Genomic DNA, 18,255 nt, shown 5'->3' with positions numbered 1-18,255 from the left:
TTTCACCATTTTAGTTGTCCTCCTCTGGACACGTTCCAGCTTCTCAACATCCTTCATGAATTGAGGTGCCCAGAACTGGACACAATATTCTTGATGAGGCCTAAAATGTCTGATACATTTCAATGAGTCAAGAGTTAAAGGTGTTCTGTGTCTCAACCTAATTTGTAAAGTGCTGACTGCCCCACTGTGTCCCTTTGTATGTCCAACTGTGCTTGACTCTCTGTCTGTGTTTGTCTGTCTCTCCCCCTCTCACCACATACAAGCACACACTCTTACACACTGCAATAGGTTCTCCCAGCAGTTTTAAAAAGCATATTCTACTTTTCTCTTCTTTATTCAATGAAACATAAGCAATGTAGCTTAGCATAGCATAGACTGAATTTGATGGCACAAATTAGTTCTGGAGAAGCTTTGAGTCCCATTCTGGAGAAAATCAAGATATAAATCAAATAGATAAGCAAGCTTTCTTTGCCACAGTAGCTTGAACATCATTTTGCCACTGGTGTTAAAATGGTTACTTCCCATTCTAAAAGTTTTTCACGCATCGGGTCAGTCTCAAGCCCTAAACTAACCTTGAAGATTTATTTTCCCATTTAAAACTTTTAAATAAAAGTATTTTAAAATATTACAAAAATATTTCCAAAAATAAAAATAAAAATTGAAGGGAGATATTCTATTTCCTTTTAGTGGAATCTCCTGCAATTGCTTGCATTCAGAAGATTCCACTCCCAGTAATGTCCTAAACAAAACCGTTACTTGAGAACACAGGAGCTTTAGAACATGCTCATAAACTCTTTCAAGCACAGTGTGATATTTTTATGTGTGGTGTTTGTTTTTAACCATACTGTAGCTAACAGTAAAACCCAGCAACTGGTCAGCTGAACCACTCTCCTGCTTAAGACAGTGTGTAAATGAAATGTAAGACAAGACAGTAATCTGCTAAAAAGTCAGACGGGCAGACTACCCTGACGCCAAATCAAGTTGAGATAAGAGACACACTGCGGAACATTGGTTATTGTGCCCATTAATGCCATTAGTTTTGAGACAAGTACACAGCATGGGAAGCTGCTTCATCCATTGCTGCCAAATGAACTTTTTCAGCAAGTCAAGCAAACTCTGGTCTTTAAGATCAGGGAAAGAAAATAACTCTCTTCTTTTTCACAATGGCTTAATTCTCTCTTTATTCTCCTTTCCTGTTAGCAAAACAGGATAAAGGAGTAGGGATGTCTTGTAAGTGAAAAGTATAATGGATTTTAGACAACTTTTGTTTAGTTAAGAGGCCATAATGACTTGATTAAATCCAGGCTTTGGGGAATCCACTCAGCCATTCTCTACCCTCCTCTAATTTTTTTTAACCTTTCTTTCTATTAGTTCTCAGTCTTGAATCCATGTATTTGGGGAAATTATGTATCCTGGTCTTGACCAAAGCTTTAAATTAACATTGTCATTTAAGACCAACTAGTACATTTTGATTTATGTACAGAGAAAGCCATCCAAAAATATTTACTATTAGAAATAATTGGTGCATAACTTTTCCATCATGGAATGTTTTGTTGTATAAAATATTTTTTTTTCTACAAAGAGAAATAGTTTCTTCCAACCTGGGTTCCAACTCAGTTGCTTTGAAGATAGTCATAGAGATGTCAAGGGAGTTTTCTTTTAAACATAAGTGATTAGAATTGGAAAATTACAAGCAAAAAATTAACAAATCATAACAGTGTATTAAGATACTTTGTTCTCACTCATGCTGAAATCTTTCAAACACTCATCTGAGACTAAGCCCTACTGAAATCTGACTATACATATAGCGGATTATACCACAAGTCTGTTGCACTGTTACTACTGAACTCTATGGGACTTATATCATAATGAACTTTTCACATCAATTTCAGCAAGTTCTTACCATTCAAGTTTGATAAAAGTCAATGGTGTTGATCAGCCAATTCAGTGGACACCGTTGGAATCTTCCTTCCCTTCTCCATGACCTACAACCTGCCCTAAAATTTGGTTAATGTTCCAAGACAGATTTAGTGGGCACAAAAGGACAGAGAGGGAGTGAGGGAAGGAAGGAAAGAAGGAAGGAAGGAAAGGTCTCATTGTGAGGCGCAAGCATGAGCAACCAACTGTCAATGTTGCCATTAGTCTGGATCCAACCTGGTTTTTTTTTCAAAGTAGAAACATAGGAAACAATTCTGGCAAAGATTTTATAACAAAAAGATTTTTTGTTTACAGAAGCAGTCATCCAAATATAGGAATTGGTGCAGGGCTTTCCGTGTAAGTTGAAAGCCACATAAAAGGTGCCCACATATGATGTGGGTGCACTGTACTATAAATTCTGAAGAAGCAAACCTCTCATAGTTTTTTTTTTAACTCACCATCATCTGTGTCAGCTAAAATGATTACTTTGGTGGTGGGGAATTCTGTTCCAATTTGCCCACCCATTGGCATACTTAATGTAACATTAAAAGTTTCATCTTCCTCATAAAGTGAATCATCAATAATGATGACACGGCAGTTCTTCTCTGTCTCATCCTTATCAAAGCGAAGGAGGCTTGTGTGATCTTCTGGACGAGAAATATAGTCAGAGTAAGACAAGACAGTGGAAGGAATTGTGCCAGTGGCAGATCCTAAAAGGAGAGAGAAAGAATAAACGAGAAGCATTAGAACTCAGTTAGAGGTAACCTTGAAATCTAATAGCATATGATTTTAAAAAGCCTTTCCCTTCCCCTCATATATCCATTATTTTCTGTAGAAAAACCAATTATATAAGTATAGAACCCAACTTCTGAACTACTCTATTTCTCAACTCTCTCCAGGTCTACTCTATAAGAACATAGGAAGAGCCATATTGGATCAGACCAAGGCCTATCTAGGCCATCATTCTGTTCCCACAGTTAGCAACCTGATGTATATGAGCAGTCTATGAGCAAAACATGACTATGACAACACTCTTTGCAATTGATCTGAATCATAAAATCATCTTGACTAATGCATCAGTTTCCCATTGTTATACATAGCAAGCTGCCAAGTAAGCTACTTTGCTAGTTGTAGATAAAATATGGTTGAGGGTTGGTTGACCTGTAGAGAAAGCATGTGGGTTTCAGACTGTGGAATTATTTGTCATTGAAGACCTCTCTGTGGTTCACTTTCATTGAGCCAGTAAGCAACTACATACAGAAATAAATACAGTTTAGATATGTAGGTACCTGGTTGTTACACAGGATTAACCATGAGAGCAGTTAAACAGAAGACCTCTTTTCACCATGTCTTTTTTTTTTGGGGGGGGGGGTTCCAAATGTTCATCAGATGAAACACATTTTTTCCTATGAAAACTTGAACACTGAGTATCATACAGGTATGAGGGAATATGTGTGTTTGTGTGTGTGTTCCCCTATCAAGTTATGGCAACCCTAATGATTTCAGAGGATTTTCTTAGGCAAGGAATACTTAGAGGTAGTTTTGTCAGTTCTCCCAACCTATCTATTCCCAAATGGGATCAATCCCATGAAGAAAAATTGTAACCAAGAAAGCAGTCAAACTGCACACCAAATGCATACTCTACTATAAGATATCTCCACTGAACAGTACATTAATGTCTTCCCCACACAAAAATCTGGCAGTGTAGCAAAGGATAGCAAAACCAATCGCTCAACAAGATCTATTGTTGGATTGCACAAAAGGCTCATAATTTTTACAGGATGAATTATCTTCATGTCACTGCTTGCTGTTATCCTAAGGGATTTTAAGATTAATAGGCATAGCAGTAAATAAATAGGTTTCACTGAAATTGCTGCTACCTTGCTAAGAGATTTATTAGTGTTCTAAATACTCTTTCTCATAGGAAAAACTACAGTGGATTCCAATGAAGGTGCAAAAGTCATTAAAGTCATATACATATACATTTAAATACACACAGTTTCCCGCTTATAAGAGTCACATATACTAGGTTGAATAAAAGGTCATCACAGAAATAAAGAAATTTATTGTAAAAACTATTATTAAAGTTTTAAATCAAAGTATTTGCCATGACTTGAAAAGAATGAGAAATATGGCTATTTCTCCTCTCCAGAATAATAAAAGATTATAATAGGCCATTTCTAAAACAAGTTAAACTGAATTTAAAAACAGTAAAAAATTCCTTCCAGATTACTTTAGCATATTTCAATATTTAATTTTAAAATGATGTTTCAAGTGTGTTTAGGCACATCCATAATTAAGTTTTACTTACAAGTATCTGTGCAAGATCTAAATATGGAATGCTTAACCTGCCAGTTTGGTTAATCTTTGGCATCATTTACTGAGGCTAAGTTTAGGTAGCTGATCTGGTGCAGGGTTCTTTCTGTGGACGCGGCGGACATTTATAGTACACATTTTACACAAATATCTGCTTAGTACCAGTGGCTTCCATATTAGTGGGCCAGTGAATCTGCTTTGGGTTTTGGTCTATACTTTTAAGGAAATTCAAATTAAAACTATGAATGAATGAATGAATTCACCTTCATACTGACATGGAATCCACAAGATAAACAGGAAGCATGTCTCAAGATGATCTTTCAGGGCCTTTACAGACCGGTCTGAAAGGCCAGTCAGGGCACAGCATCCTGATGACACACACCCAACTTCACCCCCCCCCCAGGGCGCCCTGTTGCCACATGCTGCTACAGACAGCGTGCGGCATCATGGTATGCCTCCGGTGCTGCATCCAGATGTTGCAGTGCCGAAGAGGTGCAATATAGCTGCGGCGCCACAGCTATGACGCCCTCGGAAGGCCAGATTGGGGCCACAGCATGAGGTTGCTGCGGCCCGGATCCAGAGCAAAAAGGGTTGATCTGTAGTGCCTCTTCATTCAGCTAATAAAACTGCAGGCTTTTGTTTCTCTTGTGGATTTCAGTGGACAGCAATAGCAATAGCAAGCACATTTCTATATCACTTATCAGTGAACTGGCACTCCCTAAGTATTTTACAATATGTAAGCCAACAAGCTGGGTACTCATTTTACTGACCTACAAAAGGATGGAAGGCTGAGTGGACTTTGGAGTCCTGCCTGTGATTGAACTCACACCTTGTTGCTGCAGTACTGGCATTTAACCACTGTGCCATTAGGGCTCCCTACTATTTGCTTTCTTCCTCTTTCCACTGACACTGCTGCCCCTGCCTAGTACTAGTTCTCTTTAGGTGCCAAATCAAAACAGGGTTAGCTTCATGGATATTTATGCAATGCAATTCTCTGCATGTCTACTCAGAAATCAGTTATGGTAATTTGAACTGACTTGCTTCCAAGTAAATGGTAACTGATGAGAACTTTATTAGATTATCACTTTGCTATCCTCCTATCACAGTGTCTGTTTTATAGTTATTTTTTGTAGCATGCTTTTAAGTTTAACTTTATAAAAGCATGTAAGTAACTTTTAATGTATAAATGTACAAATGGCAAGTTATAGCTGTTTTGAATAAATCTTCTACAAAGAAGAAAAGATATTTCACAGCAGTGGAAAAGTTCAAGATAAATTGCTAAGGTTTGAAAGAGCACATTAACATATTTCTAATACATGCAAATATACCTCTGTAGTTTGAAATCTAGAGACATGGGTTGCTATTCCACCTTATAAACTCTGCAGTGTCTATGGTGTATTGTCATCACAATGCAGTGACAGAACAAAACAAATGAACAAAAACCAAAGGGCTATACCATCACACTTTTGTCTCAAATGAGGAGGGAGTATGGATGTGTGCAGCCAATAGAGGGACTCTGAGTATTTAACTCATTTTATTTAACAATTGAGAGCACAGCTGTAACAGGATCACTATGTATACAAGTAGGAGTAAACTGTTTAGTTTTGTTAAAACCAAAAAGGGTTGACAGCTTACATGAAGGCAAAATCCCAAGCTACTCTTGAAGATTTTCTGTGCCCCAGAACACAACAAAAGGTGGAGTGGGGGAGGAACACACAGTATTAAGGATTTGTAATAACTCACTGATTAAAGAACATATGACCTTTGAATTCATGACTTTCCAAAAAAAAAAAAAAAAATCCTGTCAAGTACTGAGAATTTTTTGACTGTGACAGCCAAGCTACCAGCAGGCAGCAACTAAGCAAAAAGCATTTTTAAAAAGTACTGCAAAAAGAAACGTAGCTTGTGAACTGCAAGGAAAAACCTGGCACAGCTGAGACTTGGGCTGCATCTGCACTGCAGAAATAACTCAGTTTGACATCATTTTAATGGCCATGGCTCAAGGCTGTGGAATTCTGGGAACTGTAGTTTGTTGTGGCACCAGAGTGGAGTCTACAAATGAAAGTTCTCAGAATTCTATAGCATTTAACCATGGCAGTTAAAAGTGGTGACAAACAGAGTTATTTCTGCAGTGTGTAGGCTTAGGGTGTATTCATACTCACTTTTTTTGTCCCAAGGAGATTCGGATCGCTGTGCTAATACAATACTGGATCATTGTTCCCATTATGTTTTGTCTCTTGTAAGCATGTACTTGACAGATCAGGGAAATCTTTCCAACATTTAACTATCTTTAAACTTAGAGGTATCAACGCTCTAGATGCAGGAGAGACTTAGTGTCACTTGAATGCCTGTGATTCTGCCAATACCTTGGTCAATACCTGGAATGGCGATCTTACCAAGGCCATAGACACAATCACTCCTAAGTATCTTTTCCAACCCACTTCAAACCAAAAACCTTAGTATACAGAAGATTGTAGAATAATGAAGCAGGCTGGACAATGACTAGAGCACTGCTTGCGAAAAACTTGACTTTTATCTGACAAGACACACCATGGGAATGTTCTTGATTCCTATGGAGTGGCAATACGCACAGCGAAGAATTTTATGCCCTCTGCACGTATTGTGTCTGCGAGGTCACATCCAGAGCTGTTCAGGGCAGTAAGGGATCTAACGCCTGCCACCCAGAACCCATTACTAGAATCTACCATAGCCTTCTGTGATGCATTAAACAACCATTTCACCAATAAAATCTCTCAGATAAGAGCCAACTTGGACACTGGCATTGTTGCAGCAGCTCTGCCCGATCCAGAAGGAGCTGCTGAGTGGTAGCAACACCATATCCCCAGCAGAAGCCACAACTAATGGACAGCAGAGCCACTATGACTGGCAGAGGAGGATGGCCAGGGGATTCTTGGGACAGACAGGATCAACTGTCCTACTGGGTATTCACCTCTACCTCGACATGTAACCCAATGTGGCCCGCACTCTTCTAGTGAGGCCCTTGCTTTGAACTTTCTTACAAATTTACACTCAAGTCACCCTCTACATATACTTGAAGCTTGCCTTCTTGCTAAGTTATGTTTAACTGGACATAATTTTTCAACTCCATAAAGTGTATGCTGTGTTGTAAAAAAATAATACAGAATCTGATTTTTGTGCCATCAACTGAGGTTGATATTTTTCAAATTTGTTTTCAGCATCTGTGTCGTTATCAGAAAATATTTATAGAAGGGATTCTGAATGAAGTGTATTCCCATTTTTCTATTTCCCTTATCTTTTTCTGTTCAGGGTGTTTTTGCAAGTATTAAACAGAGCTGGGACATGACTCTTGCAACCTACATAAAATGCATATTTATGGTTCTGCAGCCTTCTAAGACTTGCAAATCAGCCACATTTTTTGGCCAAAAGAGATGGAAGGGGGAGGGGGAACATCAGTGTCTGGGGGATTTAAGACCACGAGAGCAAAACTGAAGTCTGAAGTTTATCTATCCCTAGCTTATGATAATAGTACTCTGACTTTTAAGAACTGAATCATAGAATCAAAATGTTGGAAGAGACCTTAAGGGCCATCCAGTCCAACACCTGGTATCAGAAATATAAAATCAAAGCACCCCAACAGATGGCCATGCAGCCTTTGCTTAAAAAACTCGAAAGAAGGAGACTCCACCACTCTTTGATGAGGAGGAAAGGGGGAAGAAAAACACAGAATCTCAGGAAAATTGCGTGATTGCATCTCAGATTTCCAGATGATGTCATGCAAAATCAGAACTTCTCCTGGGAAGAATCAGCAATTAAACAGGAACAAACTATTCATGGAACATCCCATGAACAGTCTTGTCAATACCGTGATTGAAGCGCAATTGCCAGGCTGTGAAAGGCAATCATGCTTCATTCGCAGTACTGGGGAAACAATCTGGGCATTTTGAAAGGGCAGCATTAACCGAGGATCTTTCTCTTTAGAAAAGGCTGTGGACAATTGCCAGGTCTATTTAACAGTTAAAGGGCTTCTGACAGCACTGGCCAAGGAACCTTTCCATTTAGAAGCAGCTGCAGCCAGCAGCCAGTGCTATTTGAAATTTAAAGGACTGACGGAAGCAGCTTGGGAAATTTAAAATGGAAACAGTGCATGCGCACAATAATCAATTACAATGTAATAGCGAATCAAGTGCAGATATGTGTGGAAATCAATAGCGTGATTCTAGGGGTTTTGACTTAGGTTTTTGCTTGAGAGTATGACTATAAGAAAACATTGAGCTCTATAGCGCAATTGTTCCTTTTTTTGTTCACTATGTCAATTATTGCAAATTGGCCCTGGTGTGGTAATCTTTGGAATGTGTGTCCACTGTCAAACAGCTCTTACTGTCAGGAAGTTCCTCCTAATGTTTAAGTGGAATCTCTTTTCCTGTAGTTTGCATCCATTGTTCTGGGTCCTATTCTCTGGAGCAGCAGAAAACAAACTTGCTCCATCCTCAGTATGACACCCCTTCAAATATTTAAATAGGGCTTTCATATCACTTTTTAACCTTCTCTTCTCCAGGCTAACTGCTACTTGAGAATGATGACAATTATAATCCAAAGCATTTGGAGGGCACCAGCTTAAACCCTGGCTTACAATGAGATATGCAATATATAGCAAAATATTAAAAATCATAACACAAATCCCAACACACTCAAACACTCATTCTATATAAAACCTTGGCTATCTGACAGAGAGATAACGAGAAAGAGGGACAGAAGACAGACAGATAGAATAGTTTGATCCAAACAAAATTAGTCATGATTCATTCTGACTTAAGACCCACTAATTTCAATAGGATCAAAGCCTGATTAATGAAATACAGTGTTCTCCCTCCCTCCCTTTCTCTCTCTCTCTGCATGCTAGAAAATGTTCTTTTCTTTTTTAAAAAAATAGCACATGTCTATAGTGTTTGGAAATCTATGTTGTCTCAAATTTTGGAAGTCGTTTCCAATGGGATGCCAAGAGAGCTGTTTGGTACAAAAGGAAATTAAAGTGCCATTGTGTTACATGTATCTCTGGATTCAAATCAAAGGCTTCTTATATTGACAGTGTAGGAAACTGTAAAAATTCAAGCCACCACCTGCTTTATCACAGGTATAATACAATTTTATGGTATAATAAAGAATAAATCTTTTGTTTTGCTCTGAGCTACAACTGAAGATGTTATATTTGTTCTTTTTTCCCCCTCTTTTGCTTCAGTTGGCTCCCCATGACAGAGCCTAGCCACAAGCAAATCTTTATCTAGCCATTAGTCCTTATCTTTTAAAAAAAGAACTCCCCATAAAGTTTGTTGAAAAACACACTTTTAAAAATCCCCTTGTCAAACACCCAATTCCAAAATATGATGTAGAGGTGAAAGTTTCATCTTGTATTTAGGGAGCATAAAAAGGTTGGACAAGTAATGTCAGGAATGTAAAGAAGAACTGTTATCTCTAAAAGGGGAAACGTGCAAAGAAAGGAATTTATTTGAAGCAGTGGGTTTTATTTTTTAATTAAAACAAAATTTAGATTAAAGTGGCTATAAACCAAAGATACCAACAGTATATTAAAAAGTCTATCTACTTGGAAGAAAATAGGACTTACTGCCAGAAGTTGGAAATGTTGCACTTAAAAAAACAGCATAAGTCTCAGAGGACAAGCCTGATTGGGGATTCTGGGAGACACAGTCCAAAACTGTAATGTTTCTAAGTTCTACTTACTGCTTAGTCAATATGTCTGACCTTACTTAGGATTGCTGCAGAATTTCCTATGTTCTACATCTAAGTAAATATATTGCACTGCTTAACACTTAAAAAAAGAAGACTCAAAATCATCAGTTTCTTTTTTATGGTTCCCAGTCTTGAGCTGGAACGATGGTAAAAGTCACTCTTAAACTACCTGTATTGACTTATATATACTGCATGTGATGTAGACTGATTGTTGGAGTAGGATTTTTCAATTGTTCAGTCACTATACAGCCATGGAAACACAATGGGTAGCCTTGGCCTAGCAACAGAAAAAACTGCTTTAATTATACTCATTGCTCCTTTGAAAAGAAAATTAACCAAGAACTACATCCCTCCCTCAGGCAAATCACACTCTCTCAGCCTAGGAAGCAATGGCAAACCTTCTCTGAATACAGTGCGCCCGCACCATATGCGGGCGCGCCATACACAGCCTTGAGAAACTCTTTCATCCAACATACTCAGAGTTATGCAATGTCAACTGTGCTTTCCATGTCAAAGACAAATATGAAGTTGCTGGTGTATTCTTATACATGCCTTTTCAGATGTAAGTCTTACTGAGTTCTGTGAGTTTTACTCCTAGGTAAATGTGTGTAAGGTTGCAACTTACAAGACCAGAAAGCAATCAACAACCTTATGCCACTATCTCCATCTCTGAAAGGGCACCGAGCAATCCTCAGCATAAAAGTCTGTAAAGCCAAAGCAATCGAATCTCTGCAAAAAGGCACTATGAACCTGTTTTTTAAATACTTTCATCTTCCTGTTACATCCCACAGCTGTGCTGACATACTTAACATCTGAGACTGACCAACAGCTGTCATGCTTCACAAACACAACTTGACTAGCTGTCTATCCCATAAGAGCATAAATCTTTCAACATGTGCTACATGCAGAGTCCTTCCTAATAAGGAAACAATTATTATTATTATTATTATTATTATTATTATTATTAAAAAATACCTGGTATAGGTTCTCGACTAACACTTCCACTAATGTATGAATTAGTTGAACAAGGGCGGTGGGGAGGGAATGGGTTATGAATTACACTAGCAAATAAATGTTGGCATACATTTCTCATCATTGGCACTTAGTATTTGACAATTAACTCTTAAATCATCACTGTATGCTGTAAATCACTTTACTACTACATGATATCCCTGTTTGATTGCATTTATTCAGAAATAAATTTCACCAAATGTAGTCTTAAGAAAACATGCCAACCACTACTGTTTTAGAAAAATATGCACATATTTCTCAGGGAAATATACCCACATAAGAATGTTAATTTTAAAATTTAAAACAAATCTGAAATCAAATGCATTTGCCTTGTGGTTGGCATATGAATCACCTTGTTTTTTATATACTATTTTCTTATTATTCATTAAATGCTATCAAATCATATGTGGAGCCTAACTTAGTAAATATAAACAACCTAAGATTTCAGAGCTAATTTGTCTGGCCAATAAATCAATTTTGCATTTTTAACCATATAATGATCTACACATATGACTCTTCTATGAATGTACTCTACAAAAAGCAAACTCCTCTAGTCAGTGCAAGTTCCTTCTTGACTGCAAATATCTCGCCACAGCTGACAGCAGGCACAGGGTGGTAAAGAACACCCTACCTTGATGTGTGGAACATATGACCATTAGCTCATGGCTAACATCTCCCAGTCGTCTGACAGGTATTAGCAGCTCACCAACATCTTCTTCTATTCTGTACTCTGACCCAGGAATATACACAGTAGATTCTGGAAAAGAGTGCAAGGATATTTTTTATAAGTAAACATTAAATAGTACAAAAAATACAAGTTTCTGACACTACTATTTACATTTTCATATGGAGCTCGCTCATTTGGGAACAAGTTTAGGAGGATTCTACCATCTGAAAAAAAGAATAAAGTTTGTGCGTATGTGAAGAGAGAGAGAGGGGGAGAAGGAAGAGAGGAGGAGGAGAAGGAGGAGGAGGAGGAGGAGGATACCACCTACCATCACCCGGATCCACAATTTCCACTGTTGCCCTATCTGGAAATTCCAGGGCAGCCATAACAGGTTCTGATAGAATAATCTGGAAAACCTCTGACTCCTCATATTCATTATCTACGATTATCCTTACTCGCCAGGTTGCCGTGGTTTGTCCTGGGTTGAACTGAACCTGTTTCTGAGCTTTCCCTTTGAAATCTTTATCCTTTTCTGCTGTGCCATCTTTCGTCCCAATGCCTAAAATAATATTTACAAGAAACAACAGTGAGGAAATTAGAAATGATTGGTTATCTTCCCCCAAAGAAAACTGTTTCAACAACAACAACAACAACAACAACAAAAGAGAGAGAGAGAGAGAGGCAATATTTTAAATATTAGGGAAAAATCACATGCATACACATTATATGGAAAATATAGATCTCTCTCTGAAACAGCCTCACTGGCTACCAGTCCATTTCTGGACAGAATTCAAAGGCCTGTTACAGACAGCCAAAATAAAGCTGCTTCGAGTCACAGTGGAGGTATGGTGTTTCAATGATGCATGCATCCTAAGAGTCCAGAAGCCGCACCAAAGCCACGCTTCAGTCTGGAGCATGGCTTTGGTGCGACTTCTGGACTCTTAGGACGCATGCATCATTGAAACACCATACCTCCACTGTGACTCGAAGCAGCTTTATTTTGGCTGTCTGTAACAGGCCAAAGTGCCTTTTATGATCTCTAAAGCCCTATACAGCATATCTCCAGACTATTTCAAAGACCACAGCTCCCTTAAGATCTTTGGGGTAAGGCTTTTTCTTGGTCCCACTGTCAACATAGAGCCTTTTTGGAGGCTTTCCCCAGGTTATAGACTTTCTGCAAAGCGAAATTTGCCTGGCCCCCTCCCTGTTCTTCTTTTCATCAACAAGAAAAGACCTTTTTATTTAAACAAGCTTTTAACTGGGTGAGGTAGTACAACAGGTAGTCTTTAATGTGCTTTTAACTGTTATAAATTAATGTTTTTACATGGATTATGTATAATACTTTTTCAATTTTTGTATTTCAGACTGTTTTAGCTGTATTTAACGTATACTGTAAGCCACTTTGGTTCTCATGTGACCGTAGGTAACCTGGACCCAAACCTTTTAGGGCTTTAAAATTAAAAACCAACACTATGTACCTTGCATGGAAACTAAGTGGCAGCTAGTGGAGTGATTTTAATATTGGTGAGATATGATCACTCCTGGATCACTCCAGTTAAAGCAGTCTCAAACTGCATTAATCCTGCAGTTCAGCTGCAGCCATTGTTCACAAGGTTGTAGATTATTGGGAGATACACTGCTAAATTAAGAGCAATTCCTATGTAGATGAAGTGTTCTTAATTCCTTGGCCAAAATTCAACAGTTAGTTCTAACAAGAGGGGACTTGTTGAACCAATGGAACTTACATAACCAAGTTCCTATTGATTCAACTGGGCTACTTTAGTTGGGACTAACAACTGGATTTAAGCCAATGGTGGAAATTATGAAGCTCTCCATATCTTGTTGGACTGTAACCCCCAGCATTTCTCACAATAGGCTACATCAGCTAGAGCTGCTAGGATTCAGCCCAACAGAATTTGGGGGCTAAAGAGGGTGCCCCTGGTTTATGCCATTATCTGTTTATATATTAAATGGAGAAAACTCAACACTAGTCCTATATAAAGTAGGCTTTAAAGTAGGCTCATTGAAATCAGTAGAAATTAAGTTAGTTGTGACCAAGAAATCCCATGCATATCAATGGATCTGCTCTGTACAGGACTAACAGCAAACCTGGCCCAGTGTGCAAATGGTGTCCAACTTGCCTCCAATATTTTTCTGTTAAAGAAAAGGGTCTAAATCCAGCATGACATTGGGATTTCCTTTCCCCTTCCAGCCACCTGCCACCCCACAGGCTGCCCTAAAACTGGATCTGAAAGTCTCCTAGCTATCTAGGGCAGCTTTTTGGGATAAGGCTAGGAGAACATTAACTTGCAAAAGTCCACCTGCAAGGCACATTTGAACTTAGGATTTCCTTGTTCACATTCTTAAACCACAATGTGATTTGTTGTTGCTGTTGCATACCTTCAGGTTAATTTCCGATTTATGGAGTCCCTAATCTAAACCTACCCTGAGTTTCTTGGCAATATTTGTTCAGAGGGGTTTGCCATTACATTTCTCTGAGGATGAGCGATGGTGACTTGTCTAAGTTCACCCAGCATGTTTCTGCATCTTAGTAGGAATATAAATACTGGTATACCATTCAAACCACAACCTAACTCCAGATAAACATAATAAAAATACTACATGGAATGACATTCATTTATTTATATAAATATTATGTGATTTATTGTGATTTTATGTTAATTATGAATTATATGGAAAGCAGAATTTTAGTTGTATAGCTGACCCTCCGTTTTTGCAGGGGATCTGTTCCAGAACCCCCCCCCCCAAAAAAAAATGGAGGCTCATGCATATTCAAGCCCCATAGACTTGAATGGGACACACACACACAACCCAGGGGTGCAGGCCATTGAAAATAGCTAAGGTCGCCCCTCCACAGATATTCAAGAGCGTGGATCTCAGATCCAAAATTTAGGAGGGGTGACTATATAACAAACAAACAAAAATGTATAGTGATTAGCTTTTCCTAAAGTGTCAGAAAAATCACTGGATAATAAGAAATGTTTTTTCCATTGATTTTCTAATTTTTGCTGGTCTTTTTTATTGTTATTGTTGTTTCCTGACTGCCAGTGAATAAATGACAAAAGTGAGTTATATGTATAACACCAAAGGGGATTGATCTAGGGAGCTACTATTTTTTTTTAAAAAATGCATATATTCATAAACTATTTTGCATCTACGGAACACATTTCTGCACATGGAGCCTTAAAAAGGTGTTTGGAAATCTCTGCTTGCCCCATGCATTATCTAGCTGCATACTTAAATGTTCTACTTCACACTTATCTCAATACTTGTGAAAGGCATCTGATAAAGAAATGTCAGTATTTTTTAACTGTTTTCTCTGCTTCTCAGAGGAATGCACTGAGCTACACTTAAACAAAAGCAGTCAAGACATTTTGCTAAAGCTGAAAGTACTTTCTGATATTCTGTGAAATGTTAAACACTAACAAAGGGCTGGCTAAAACATGTCACTAACACACACTATCTCATTCACTGTCTACTATTACTTTTGAAGGTTAATATTCATTGCAATGCTTTTTAAAGGGATCACATGACTCAAAACTGGGTAGAACAGATAGAAATTTAATATACTGAGATGTTTCTAGCAAGTAATAGCAAGTATATTTCTATACCGCTTATCAGTGCGCTTAACCACTCCCTAAGCAGTTTACAAATTGTAAGCTAATTGCCCCCAGCAATCTGGGTACTCATTTTAGCAACCTCAGAAGGATGCAAGCCTGAGTCAAGCTTGAGTCCTTTTGCTGGTATTGAACTTGCAACCTTATGGTTTGTGAGTAAGTGGCTGCAGTACAGGCATTTAGCCACTGCGCCACCAGAGCTCATCATATTTCTAGCTAAAAGCATTCCTAGGATAGAAAGAAACAAGCATGATAATAAATGAAAATTATGTCATAATATTTACTGAAAGTACTAAATAAATCATAAGTAATTTCCCAAGTAGTCATGGAACAGCTGAATACCTGCAATCTGTGGTCCTGAGAACACTCAAAAATGTGTGCATTTATAGCTTTTGAGCCATGTTAAAACTACAATACTCTAATAAACTGGAAAAATCTACTTAAGCACAAAGGTAAAACCCACTTTAATTGCATTTCTACTATGTTTTACTGCAGAAACATATTTATTAAATATGTTAGTTGGTTTGACAACAGGAACTTATAAACTATTTTTCTGGGGTGTTTATATATAGCACTACAAGGTGTAAAGTTTTTGTAATGAAGTTGTCTACCTTCTAATGTTCAGATATATTAAAGCTATACTCACTAATAAATGATGTTTCCCCCAGAAATCCTCTGCGCTTGAGAGTTACCTCCAGAACCCTGGTATCTTCATCTACAATATAATATTCTTTTTCCAAAGAAATCCATGCCCAGTTCAAACGGAAAGGCTGGCTCTTCAGCTTGTTTCCTCCTAAAATTAATCAGAATAAAATTAAAGTTACCATAAAAAATATGTACTCTAATCCAGAAGGTCTAGAATTCTTTACATATGTGATGTCAACAAACTCATAAACATAATACATAGATAACAATTATTTTGATATTTGTCACTTTGGAACCTCCAAATAATCTTGTCATTAGAAAATGTGAAAAAGTGACAAGAGAGGAGTTAACCGACAATAATGCTATCTGTGGGGTTGGTTTCATAAAAGCCACAAAAAACAAGAGCAACATATAGAGTGAACTGGCTACCTTTCAGGCTATGTGGATGATGTTAGTTGAGTACTTCAAATATGGTACACATCAGAAATGGATCTAAACAATGAGAACCTGGCTAAGTTCAGAGTAAATACTTCCTCCAGCAGCATATGCCAAACAAACCAGGAAAAAAGTGGAGTGGGACTGCAATGCTAAGACATTCTGACAGAAGACATTTAACTGGGCAGGCAACTTGGTATAGCATGAGAAGCTGGTAGAAGGTCTACTGACCAAATCAAACAGAATTAGCCATGTAATTCCCGCTATACACACATGCTTGTTTTCTTTTGAAAATAATCCTGGTAGTATTTTTGAGAAATGTAAGCACATACTATGATTCTTCATTTTCTACGTGCTGTTATCTTGGTGAAAACTACCAGCAGAAATAGACAGATAGTGCAGATGGCAGCTGTATGCCTCTTAGTAAATGATCTATACCACTTTTACTAGGCTATTATGGTTAATAAGGCTGGTAATTCTTCTACTGTGGAGCCACAAGGGCTCTGTCAGCTTAACGTGTGCCTCCTAAAGATGACAGATGTTGTAAGCTCATGACAAGTGGTCTGCATTTTTCTCTTCTTTCAAAAAAAGAGAAAAAGGGGGAGAGGGAGAGAGAACTTTTGTGAGTGAGCCTTGGTGAAAGCAAAATGAAGCACACTCATATTTCACAGTCTCCACATTCCCCCTTCCCCTTTCCTCCCCAAAAAGTCTAATTTCAGATCAAGGTCAAAAAATTATAATAAGAAAGATTTTTTTTTTTGTCTTGAAGGTATCATGACAAAAATAAATCCTCATCTGATATATAAATATATTCTGCATAAAATATATTGTGATCAGATAGATCTTATATGTATACTATTTAGTGTACATCTGTGTATGATGTGTATTTTTACTTATTCTTCCATGCCACATCCACTGCAACTCAGCTACAGTGATATGTTTCCCAGTCCATATTTCACCAAAACGGCCCACAGCGCTGAAGAACTGGTTTCAAGACCACACAGTACCTTTGAAATTATTCTTTTAAGACATGTTTCTCAACCTTCCTAATGCAGCGACCCTTTAATACAGTTCCTCATGTTGTGGTGACCCCAACCATAACATTACTTTCATTGCTACTTCATAACTGTAATTAAAAATATGTTTTCTGATGGTCTTAAGCAACCCCTGTGAAAGGGATTGCGACCCACAGGTTGAGAACTGCTGTCTTAAGAGTTACCAAACTCCCAAAAAACACACTGCAGTGACACCTTTATTAGGGCAACCAAATGATACAAAATTCATTACACAAGCTTTTGAAACTCATAAATAAGCTTCTTCAGCAGACATGGATGTTAAATCATTTTGGAGGAATAAATGTGATGATGGAGGGTCAAAGAGCTGCAATTTTCCTGAAATGTTAAAAATGAATTTAAAATGGTGGTGGAAGGAGGTCTCATGCAGGTTAAGGCCACAACCTTTCTAGGCTATCAGGTATTTGGGACACAAAAGCAAGGTAAGGCAGTAAATTTTTTTTTTACTGGTAGAAAAAAATACTGCCTTGCCTGATTTTGAATCCCAAGTGCATGTCTCTCAGTAGTTAAAAATGGAGCATAGTACTATAATTCTGTAGTGTGAATGGGCCTCAGCTGATCCAGGTATCTAGTTAGTCTGCTATCCACATACTAAGGGCTGGAACAGACTGGCAAAAAAGGTGGCTTCCCAGTGATTTGGGGGTGTGGTGTACACACAATGCATGCCCCTAAACCAGCAGGAAGCCACCATGAAGCCACCCAGCTGTTTACATGTTGGCAGCTTTTCGGCACTCCAACGGCATGGCATTTAGATGCCACACACGGCAGGAGCGCCAAAAAGCCTCAGCAGCAGCAGAAAGGGTAGCTTTTTTCTGGCACAAAAAGG

The 18,255-nt window shown here is 38.1% G+C and overlaps 1 protein-coding gene across 1 annotated transcript in view; it reads right to left on the bottom strand.

Moving 5' to 3' along the window:
- Positions 1–18,255, bottom strand: part of LOC149312942 (FRAS1-related extracellular matrix protein 2-like) — a 96,537-nt gene that overhangs the window by 41,713 nt on the left and 36,569 nt on the right. Inside the window, exons 3-6 of the mRNA XM_089527238.1 lie at positions 15,923–16,069; positions 11,967–12,197; positions 11,603–11,728; positions 2,376–2,627 (exon numbers count right to left, since the gene is read on the bottom strand). Coding sequence (XP_089383364.1) covers positions 2,376–2,627; positions 11,603–11,728; positions 11,967–12,197; positions 15,923–16,069 — 756 coding nt within the window. The remainder of the gene's footprint in view (positions 1–2,375; positions 2,628–11,602; positions 11,729–11,966; positions 12,198–15,922; positions 16,070–18,255) is intronic.

This window comes from Sceloporus occidentalis, unplaced genomic scaffold (genome assembly GCF_023333645.1).
Source record: "Sceloporus occidentalis isolate IW3139 unplaced genomic scaffold, rSceOcc1.0.p SCAF_5, whole genome shotgun sequence".
NCBI classification, from domain to species: domain Eukaryota; kingdom Metazoa; phylum Chordata; class Lepidosauria; order Squamata; family Phrynosomatidae; genus Sceloporus; species Sceloporus occidentalis.
Note: the sequence above shows the minus strand (reverse complement) of the source record. Positions and strands in the feature narration are given on the sequence as shown.